The sequence below is a fragment of the Nannobrachium achirus genome (assembly GCF_963921795.1).
Source record: "Nannobrachium achirus genome assembly, chromosome: 13".
NCBI lineage: Eukaryota > Metazoa > Chordata > Actinopteri > Myctophiformes > Myctophidae > Nannobrachium > Nannobrachium achirus.
The window spans coordinates 10955638-10966657 of record NC_137833.1 but is presented as its reverse complement, the minus strand read 5'-3'; the positions used below and the strand labels follow the sequence as shown (position 1 = coordinate 10966657).

General features: G+C 41.4%; 1 protein-coding gene across 1 annotated transcript in view; it reads left to right on the top strand.

The window, feature by feature from the left end:
- entpd6 (ectonucleoside triphosphate diphosphohydrolase 6) overlaps positions 1–8803 on the top strand; it is a gene marked incomplete at its 5' end in the record, with an annotated part of 50021 nt that extends 41218 nt beyond the window's left edge. The window contains 7 exons of the mRNA XM_080740556.1: positions 1361–1440; positions 2309–2373; positions 3812–3913; positions 4547–4684; positions 5087–5143; positions 6426–6535; positions 7670–8803. Coding sequence (XP_080596682.1) covers positions 1361–1440; positions 2309–2373; positions 3812–3913; positions 4547–4684; positions 5087–5143; positions 6426–6535; positions 7670–7753 — 636 coding nt within the window. The 3' untranslated portion in view covers positions 7754–8803. The remainder of the gene's footprint in view (positions 1–1360; positions 1441–2308; positions 2374–3811; positions 3914–4546; positions 4685–5086; positions 5144–6425; positions 6536–7669) is intronic.
- Between the last annotated feature and the right edge of the window lie 2217 nt (positions 8804–11020).

Sequence of the window (11020 nt, the reverse complement as noted above, 5' to 3'; positions counted from 1 at the left end):
CTAATCCCAGCTAGATAGATAGATAACCAAGTGAGAGGAAGAGGAGGGTGGGTGGGCTTCTGGTGGTTTCTTTAACTAGGTCAGACCCCCAGCGGGACCCTTTTACTCTTCCTCTGGGTTCAAGACCCCTCGCCTGACCACTTGGCCCTGGAGTCAAATGAGTTTTACAACTACAGATTACAAATAGACCCCCCCGCATCGCTCGTTGTACATCTTCTTTCCTTCCAGTAGTCTAATTGGAATACGGATCCAGTATAAAGTGGGTGTGTGTGTGCGCACGACCCGTGTAAACACTCGTATTACTATTCTGGCAAAGACCAAATGTCGCATTGCGGCGTGTTCTGAGCATATAGACCGGTTATTGTCGCCAAAGAGATTTAGATAGATATAGATAGATACCTTTATTATCTCACAGGGGAAATCCAGTTGCCCAGAGGCAGCACAGCAGTTAAGGTTACAAGTTACAGACTTAAGAAAAAGAAAAAGAGTACTGTAGTATACAGTCCAAAGAGCACGCACAAAAAAAAAAGATAAATAAAACATAAAGTGTCGAAAGCTATTGCAAAAAGAGAAGAAGAATATATACATAAAGTGACCACGAAACATTCAACGCTCATAAGTGACACGTCACACACACAAAAAAGCTATACTCAAGCATAACTTAGCAAACAGTGCCAAACAAAAGAGTGCACATAAAAGTCACTGCTAGTCAATGCAGTCATGCAACACAAGTATCGCACCGCCATATCAACACCGCAATAATACACAGTACAACCAACACAACCCAATAGTGCAGGGCCTGAAAAAAAAGTGACCTAAGTCAGTGCAAATAAGTCAAGAATATATATATACAGTATATTTTTTCCTTTTAAAGCAATAATGGGAGCCACAGCAAGACGCCACAGCAACCCTCTCAGGGAAAAGTACGTTAGAGGTCAGAGTCAGTACAACTTTAGTTCCAGTAGTGCAAGGTAACTTGGTAATTTGGCGTAGAGGGGGGAAAAAAAGGAGGGAACCGAGTATAGACCCCTGGGGGACCCTGTTTGTGAACTATTTTAAGTGGTTTAGTTGGTCAAAGAGAAACAAGTTGTGTTCACTTCTCCTACTTCATATCCTTCATGATCCTACCAGTGTGTACTGTTCTCTTTGTTTTGATTGATTGATTGAATCATTTATTAGAAGTTTGCATTAAGGTACAGTTTCATGACAGTACAGTTCACTGAAACTAAAAGGATACACTCAAGAAAGCACATAGCTTATTTACATTGAGATCCTTTTTTTTTAACTCATATAAGAGTTGTACTGTGTGGAGTGTGTTGTGTAACTGTTAATAAAAGACCTCATTCATGTCTCCATGCAGAAAACCATCCAGACCTCACCTATAGATTACATCAGCTCTGTCCAGATGTTCAACTACACTCATACTGTCTACTCACACAGGTACAGTTCCACTGCTACTAATACTACACACAGGTACTGTACAGTTCATCTATTGCTAATACTACTAATACTACTAATGCTTCATCAGCTCTTTCAAATCATAGACTGTAAAACAATATGGTGTTAAGCTATTGGTTTCTATGCTGCGCAAATGAAACTTTTTTGTCCCTTGTACGGGTGCTGCCATCATTGTAGAAATCAACGTTCATTGGTAGAAATGGTACCATCTCGAATGCTATTGGCTGCTGACAGTCACATGCAACCGCAGGGATACTTGGGAGAATGTGGCGTTGAGCTTGCCAAATAAAGCACACAGAGAAGAACCATCACAAGCCTATGATCACAAGCCCCTCCTACAACATACCCTGCTTTAACATAAAATATAACATAAATTGGCATAGAGGGGAAAAAGAGCAGACCAACAGAGTGAAAGGTCAAGTTTATTAGTTATTGACGGTTCAAGTGGTTAAATATCTGAAAACACAAATTGACATGAATCCAAAATACACGGATGATCGTGCTGTCAAACAATGAAACTATATGGAATCCCTGCTTCATCTCTCTCTCAACTAAGGCAAATCTAGAATGACACCAACCATTGTTTTATCTCCATATTTCATCATTGCTTTTTAGAGCTATTCTACATTTTCACAACACGTGTGTGCACTGGGTAATAGACTGTTACAAAAGCACATTTTCAGCCAGAAGACGTGTCAGTAAAAACAAAGCAAGTTGAGATACCTGATATACAGACAGGCTTTGTTCCACATTCACTAACTTGGCCTGAAAACGTTGAAGACCCCTGAAATAACAGATACTTGCAGCCCATGTTTAACATGGATATACTGTATGTTGTCTCCTCATACAGCTACCTGGGTCTGGGCCTGATGTCTGCCAGGCTGGCGGTACTAGGAGGAGTGGAGGGACAACCTCGTACGTATTCACTTCATCTGCTATCTCTCCTCTCTCTCTCTCTCTCTCTCTCTCTCTCTCTCTCTCCTTTTTAATTTTCCTTTTCAATTTGCGTTCATCTTTGGCCTTTTTAAAAGAGCCCCGGCCTCTGCAGATAAATAAGCCATTATCTAAGCTTTTAATAACACGGCAGCACCAAGATTAATTCCTTGGCCACCAGCTGTTGTGTGGTTTAACCCATGGCCCGAGGTTTAAGACCTTACAGAGGCAGAGAGACGACGCTCTCTCTCTCTCTCTCTCTCTCTCTCTCTCTCTCTCTCTCTCTCTCCCTCTGTGTCCTTCTCTGGCTGTCTCTCTTCCTCACTGTCATCTCTGCTAGGGCTGTCGCGATATGACATTTTACATGACGATTAATTGCCACTCAAATAATTGCGATTAACGATTTAATTGTGTGTTTGTCGTTGACAGTGACATCTCTGTTTGGCTTTTAGGCTTTGACGTTGCACATGGCAGATATGACACATGACCTAAATATACAAAGAAATTACTGACATATTTCTATACATATATTATACTTAAAAAAAAGAAAATGTATTGTGGAAATAGACGATCTACAAGCTCACAACACGTCGCATCGCGAAACGTTGTGAGCTTGTAGATCTGCTATTTTCCACTATTCTTGTAAAAGTTTGAAAATATATGAATATTTTTCAACATGGAAAAGATTGTGACGATTATGACAAAATAATTGCGATTATGTCAAACAATTGCGATTAGACGATGATGTAATAATTGTGACAGGCCTACTCTCTGTATCTGTCTCTCTCTCTCTGTTTCTCTCTCACTCTCTTTTTCTCTATCACTGAGAGAGAGAGAGAGAGAGAGAGACAGAGAGTGAGCGAAAGACAGAGAGAGACAGACATGCAACCTGTTTCTCCTTCTCTCTCCCCATCTATCCATCCATCTATCTACTTTTACTTTATTTCTTTATTTATGGGACACCGCGTATTAATGAACAATGCATGTCAATATGTAAATACACCAGATTTTGCATAAATTACTTCTGCAGTCCCCACAGAAAAACACAAAAACAAGCTTTTTTGTCTCCTATTTTCTTTCCATCTATTTCTCACAGACTCATTGCAATTGTATTTTTATGTCACTGTGTCTCTCTCTGTTACACACACACACACACCGACACACGCGTGCGCGCGCAGATGCACGTACGCATATGTCACTAGATGTCATTCAGTGTCTCACATGAGTTTTCATTAAATGTCTTCATTGAACCACTTTCAATCTGCCGTCCATATTTGGGACACTGAAAATGTTTGCACAAATAACAGGGTATTTTAGCTATTCTTCATAACAATGAAGTATATATAGGGTTTAAGTGATTACGTTGTCAGTCTCATTATTAATGTTGTTCCATTCTCCCTGTTGTATTGTTTCTGAGCAGTAGGGGGCAGCTCTGAGCTGGTCAGTCCCTGTCTGCCTCCTGAATACAGTGGTTCATGGGAACACGCCGACACAGTCTACACTGTCAGAGGACAGAAAGAAGGTACACACACACACACACACACACACACACACACACACACACACACACACACACACACACAGAGTGTGTGTTAATTTGAGACAGACAGTTGGACAGCTAAGAGGGAGACAGTGTAGGAGAGACAGACAGTAGGGTGGCAGTGGTTCAGGGGTAGAGTTACTGTCTTAGAACACAGAGGGTTCCCGAAGTGTTCCCAGTTTGATCCTGGGCTCCCCCAGAGTTAGTGTGGAAGCGTCCTTGAGCAAGACTCTGAACCCCGATCGGTGTATGAATGTTTGTGTGAATGGGTGAATGTGATGCACAATCTCTGTAAAGCGCTATATACTATAAATGGACCATTTACCCTTTACGACAATTATTTTTCAGTAATTTCATGAAGAAATCAAGGAAAGAATCTTAAGAAAATCCATAAATTAGAACACAAATGTTTAGGAAGTGGTGAAAAAGATTTCAACGCGGCACGAAGCGAAGCGTTGTGAGCTTGTAGATCTGCTGTTTTCACTAGCTTGGGTCCCGGGGCAAATGTCTGATTTCTCTTTTGGATCACGAGCTAAAAAGTTTAGGAACCACTGTTATAGATGTGTATTATGTGGTTGTATCATATTGATGTGTGTGTGTATTATGTGGTTACAGGAGAGCCAGGGTATGAGTCGTGTCTTCGGAAGGTGGAGAAAATTCTCTACAGGAAGGTGGTGAAGGCAACAGAGGTGGACGTGGACTTCTACGCCTTCTCCTACTACTACGACCGAGCAGTCGATCTGGAAGTCATAGGTGGAGATTTGTTCTTTTTTTTTTCTTATTGCATTTTGTTCTGACTTTGTTTGGTTTTAATTGGGTTTGGTAATTTAGTTATTATTTTGTGAATTCTTCTTATTATTACATGGTTTATTTGTCATGGGAAGGATTAAAAAAAAGTAGTGTACAATAAAAACCACACCATACTTTTTTTCCACCATACTCATAGTTAAACCTGCCGTAGCTTAAAGTTGTTGTTATCTTGACACACGCACGCAATCTTACTTTACATTTTGTAGATAAATGAAGGTTGGATTTAACTCTACTTCTGTGCTCTCTGTCAGATGAGAATAAATAATTTATTTAACTTTACCTCTGTTCTCTGTCACATGTGAGAAAAAATGATTTATTTAACTTTACCTCTGTTCTCTGTCTCAGATGAGAAGAAAGGAGGAACCATTAAAGTGAGCGACTACATCGATGCTGCCAAACGAGGTGAGATGGCGCCCCCATGTGGTGGATCTCATTTACCTGTCATCACTGACTGCAAAGTTAAAGCTAAAGGACATATTTTATAATATTCTAAAATGAATCTTTTAAAATGAAAAGATCATTAAAATAGTTGGTACTGACATTGAATTGTAATTAAGCTCTCTTGCATTCTATGAGGATTGTATGCTGATAACAGAAGTGCGTTGAGTTTGCAGTGTGTAACAGCGTAGCAGTTAGAGCTGTCACGATTAGGACTTTCTGGAGACGATTAATCGTCATATAAAATAATCGCCATTGACGAATATATCGTCTTTTTTTTCTCCTTCATTTTATGCTACTTATGATAGTAGGCTATGAGCTTTACTCATACTGTACACCTTGATGCAGAAGAGCAATGCTTTTTGAACATCAGTTCAGTGGTGTAAAGTAACTAGTAAGTACATTTATGTGCAAACTTTAGCCCTATTATACAGTGGCTATTTGAAAATAGCCGTTCTACAAGCTCACAACGTGTCGCGATGCGTTGTGAAAATAGCCGATCTACAAGCCCACAACAACGCGTCGCAAGCGATGCGTTGTGAAAATAGCCGACAACTGCAAAAATAGCCGACAACTGAAAATAGCGACAATAGCCGATGTTTATCACAATCCAACATCTATAGCCTACTCTAGTCTAGTCGTCGTCTGTGTGTGATCATTCATCATCCCCCTCCAGAACAGAGCAGCATCGCTAACTCCGCTAAGATAATCTGCAGTAAAGACTCCAGTCCTCTGTGTTGAAACGAAAGTGAAAGCCTTTTTCTGTATCATATCAAAAGGAATATAGTCCCGGGATATGTATGGTACATGTGTCTGTACTCTGTACTTCCGAGCTTGGATCGGTTGAAACAAACTTTTTAAGCATGTTTAGTTAGCCAGCCAGCCTGCCTGTGTGACTGCACTACTTTTTAATTAGATTAATTAAACTTTTAATTAAATTGGATAATTGACGATAATATGAAAAATAATCGCGAATAGACGATTATGTATTAATCGTGACTGCCCTAGTAGCAGTGACTCCAGTGTGTTGTGTTTATGCAGTGTGTCAGTGAGTGCAGTGATCCAGTGTGTTGTGTGTTGTTCAGTGTGTAACAGCGCAGCAGTGACTCCAGTACAGAAACCCTTCCTGTGTCTGGACCTGACCTACATCTCAGTGTTGTGTTAACTTAATACAGTGTGTGTAACTGTGTTGTGTGTTTGCAGTGTGTAACAGTGCAGTGACTCCAGTTTGTTGTGTTTGTTGCAGTGTGTAACATAGCAGTGACTCCAGTACAGAAACCCTTCCTGTGTCTGGATCTGACCTACATCTCAGTGCTGCTACAGGAGCTGGGCTTCCCCACCCACAAAGAGTTCAAGGTCAGACTTTAAACCTGTTATTAATGCTCGAGAAACCTGAGAATTTAATTTATAAAAACAATCCAAAATCAGATCGCTGCTCTGGGGGTTATTAACTCATTTGCTGCTCCAGACATGAAAGGGTTAAATTATGGTGATAGATATGTTGCATAAGCCTGCTCCGTCCGCGGCCAGTCTCTTATTTTGAAGGCCGGAAGTAGATCGAGCTAACTGAACGAATTCCTACTTGACGGAGATTCCCCCGGAAGTACTTGTGGTCCAAATGTAAACAGGGGTGGAAGATGGATCCCTTTATACTTTTGCTATTTTAGCGAGAATCCAATGCCATCCTTGGCATCAAAAGTGTTTTTTGTAGAAAATGGACGCTAAAGATGAGAAAGACCGTTGGCTTCCATGTTATGGGATCACTATTGTGTGCACGTGGATGCGCGATGATGATGAATCGGCGATTCCACACGTGCCAGCACTTTTCAACGGACGGTACGTAGCCATTGCCAGCTTTACTGTATATACAGTAAATAGCCCGCGACATCGGCACTCTAGATACCTTTTAATATTTCACGAGTATTCGCGGGATCGGCTTTAAATGAGTTAAGAAACCTTACCTAGAGGTAGTGCTTCCGTTCTGGACCCGGTAACCCGGAAACCGGATCTGACAAGTAGTTTCTTTGTACCATGTTTCTGTTTGCTTACTCTATAAACACTGTTGAGACTCGGCCGGGAGCGGTAGCTCAGATTAACTTGTGGCAAGCTGCCTGGTGAACCAATCCTGATGTGTTCCAATATGAAGGACAGCCTACAGTCTTTGTATTGGTTCTGCAATGCACTTATTTGGTGTAGACTGAGGGAAGAAAGGAGGAGTGAATCAAGTACGAGCCTTGGGTTGGGTTACCACGGTCAACTAGGGTTTAAGGGGTTTACTCACTGAATTGTTCCCACACAGTTTAGACCCTATGTGTGCTCATGGGTACTGTGTGTGTGTGTGTGTGTGTGTGTGTGTGTGTGTGTGTGTGTGTGTGTGTGTGTGTGTGTGTGTGTGTGTGTGTGTGTGTGTGTGTGTGTGTGTGTGTGTGTGTGTGTGTGTGTGTGTGTTTTCTGTATGTGTGTGTGTTTTCATTATGTGTGTGATTCCAGCTGGCCAGGACCATCAACGACGTTGAGACCAGCTGGGCGCTGGGAGCAACGTTTCACTACATCGAGTCCCTGCGGAACCAGTGAAACTCTGCTAGGCCACACACACACACACACACACACACACACACACACACACACACACACACACACGCACACACACAGCTTTGTTTCAACAGGACTGGACGTAACACTGATTGTCTCCACGTTGTGTTCATGCAACGACGACTGCTCTGAATGTGGATTGGATGGCAGCTAGCGTAGTGGCGTAGGAGCCGTCCAATCAGAAGCCTCTTCACACTCCGTTTCCGTGACGTCCGCAGGTGCGTACGGCCTCAGAGTCTCCGGTTAACAGTACACGCACTCTGACCATGCATCAGCGCTCCTATAGCAATACCTCCTACAGTAACTCTGAATTTCTTGCACATATCAACCAGAGAACGTCTGACGCGTTTTTGTGTGTTTTCATGTCGCGATATCGTTGTTGCTGTCGGGCAGAAACCTTGTGTCGCCATGCTTCAACTTAAATGTTTTATTTTTCTTCATATATTAATGCCAGAGTGTATCTGGGTTTTATCCATTTTGAACCAATGATAAGTAGGCTATTAGACAAGAGCTTGTGACTCTGAATTCATGTGAGCTTGTAGATCAGCTATTTTCAATATTTTTGTGAGTGTCTCTGGGTTTTTATACGTTTTGAACCAATGAAAAGTATTAACAGGAGTTTGTGACTAAATAATATAAATAACTACTGTACATTGGCTCTATCGGAACACAGGTTCTTTTTTGTTTTAATTTCCTAGAAAAGTAACCGTTCATACCAGGTTTCCACCCTTGCAGCGGCGATATTCAAAGTGATTTAGAAGCAGTGAAGATGAAAGTGTTTGCTGTATTATTGTATTACACCACAGTTGGTTCCGACCTGGTGTCAAAATAGACCCTTTACTGGTCTGTAACTCTAGAAAGTACGAATGGAACCAAATGGACCCTTACGGGCATAGATATAAAAAGCTAGATACGTACCTCATCCGCCGCTGCAGTTCATTGGAGGGACGTGTGTAACAACTGGAGGCCGGACGTTCGGAAAAACCACTGACAATCACACGTCTTTTCCGGGACTTATCCATTCAATTCAATAGAGCTTTATTGGCATGTTTCCATCCAGTTCCTGATGTTGCGCGGCTCAGCTGTTCTTAGAGGCTGCGTACGAAAAGACCCGCAATGCAGAATCCCTTGGTCCCCCGATGCATATGCCCCAGAGCTGATGGAGACTTCTACCTATGTCTATGTCTGTAACTCTAGGGAGTACGAATGGAACTAAAGTGTTATACCGTGTGAGATATTGGCCCTGGTGGTGGGCTGTGGTCGCAGCAGGTACGAGGCCGTGTGATCAAAAGTGTCCATTATCTGTATTATCGTTGAATTCTATGATTGTCTTGATGTTGTCAGCTGCAGGGTTTCGGCCGCTCAGCCTCTTCTTTTTTTTTGTTGAAAATACGTTATAATTGTGCAACGATTTGTCTATAAGGTACTTTCTTTGTCACGAGTTCAGACAAACTTACGTAATGTTTCTCCGGTCTGTTTACATCTGTTTCATATTGTAGTCTAGTCGATGAAAACAACGCCATTTTCACGCTATTTTTAAATGTGGTTTGTGGCCTTATATCTGGTTGGAATCCAGTTTGTGACTGGTGTGAAGGTTTTAGTGCTGGTATAAACGCAGCGAGGGTTTTCATATTTGCCCGTTTTATTGTGTTTTGCTACAGTTTGTATGCAGTCCATTAGATATTGCTTTATAACTTGTTTAATGCTTTATTTTGTATCTTTTATGAAGTATCAATGTGAATTGAGCTGTATTCACCCCTAGCCTTTGATCAAGATGTCATAGATACACAAAATGTCAGAATCGAAATCTATAAGTAGTCTTGATCCAAGGTATGTTACCGTCTAGTGCAGGGGTCTTGAGCTGCCAAATCTTTGTGATATAATTTTATTTAATTTTTTACATTAACTACTCGAACCCTAGCTCGCTGTGAGGCGCTATAAGCTTTTGATCGGCTATTTCCCTGACAATGATGTTTAGTGTACAGTAGATGGAAAAAAGACCATACCAAGTACAGAGCCAAAGGTCAAGTTTACTAAGTATTAGCATTTTATAAGTGGTTAAATGTCTGAAAATACACATTAACATGAAAACAACACAACACAACACTGATGATAGTTAATGTCAAACTAGTCTGGGATCACTTCACTTTTCGGGTTTGTAACCGGTCTGGAGCGGAAACCACAAAACGTCATGTTGTAGTACTCAAGGACTACAATTTGGCCGGAACTATCCACCAGAAACAGTTTTAACCCAAAATAATTCCCCTGCGCTCAAGGACATAATTTTATGGCCTACCTAATAAACTCCTTGATGCGGAGTAGTTTCGCTTTTGAAAAATTTGTTTGGTATATGCATGTTTTAGTCCAACTTTTAGCGACCGGCAAGACCACACTAGGCTACTCGAGCATTTTAATAGGGATTGGGGAAACAAACGGTGGGAACCAAATCAAAGCGACACCGCTTCTTCTAGTGGTTTCCGCGCTTTAGGCGGAAACCAAACGGCCTGTTGTGAACGAACACCAGGCTTTCTCTCTGAAAGCCTGGTAGGCGAGGTTAATGTCAAACAGGTCTATGAAGCCATCTTTGTGATCTGTGAAAAAGTTTAATCTGCAACACAGTTTTATACGATATGTAGTGGGGTCCCTGCTTCACCTCTCTCACAGCTAAGGGGTCCTTGACCTGAAAAACAAAATGTTGAAGACCCCTGCTCTATAGTCACTTAAGTGAGTATTGTGGCTCTTGGCACTGAGCTGTAGGTAACAATGTCCCCTTTTGATTACATCACCGGGAGGGCAGTTAAAACCTAAGCCCTATTTTATCATACTTTTAGCTATTCGGAGATAGCAGCTCACAGTCTGTCACGATTCGATCGTGGGCTTGTAGATCTGCTATTTTCCAAAGAAGTTGGGGGAAAGTTGACCAAAGTAGGGATGCCATGGGGGGAAATGGTGGTTAATCAGCTCTTATAGTCTGGGGTGAAATACCGGTATCTCTTTAAGTAAAGAAGTCGTTCACTCAAAAAATTACTTATTTTCTATCAATTTACACACTCCTCGAAGCCATGAATTCATAGAGTTTATCTTTTGTTTTGTTTTTGTCACTTTCCTAAGGGTACGGTCACACCAGAATAATATTCTATGAGAGTGGTTTCCGCCAATGCATTTCAGTGAGAATGGAGTGCTTTTTCTTTTTTCTTTTTTTTTTTGAAATCTGCCATTTGCAGATTTATCAAAAATTCTGCTCCATTC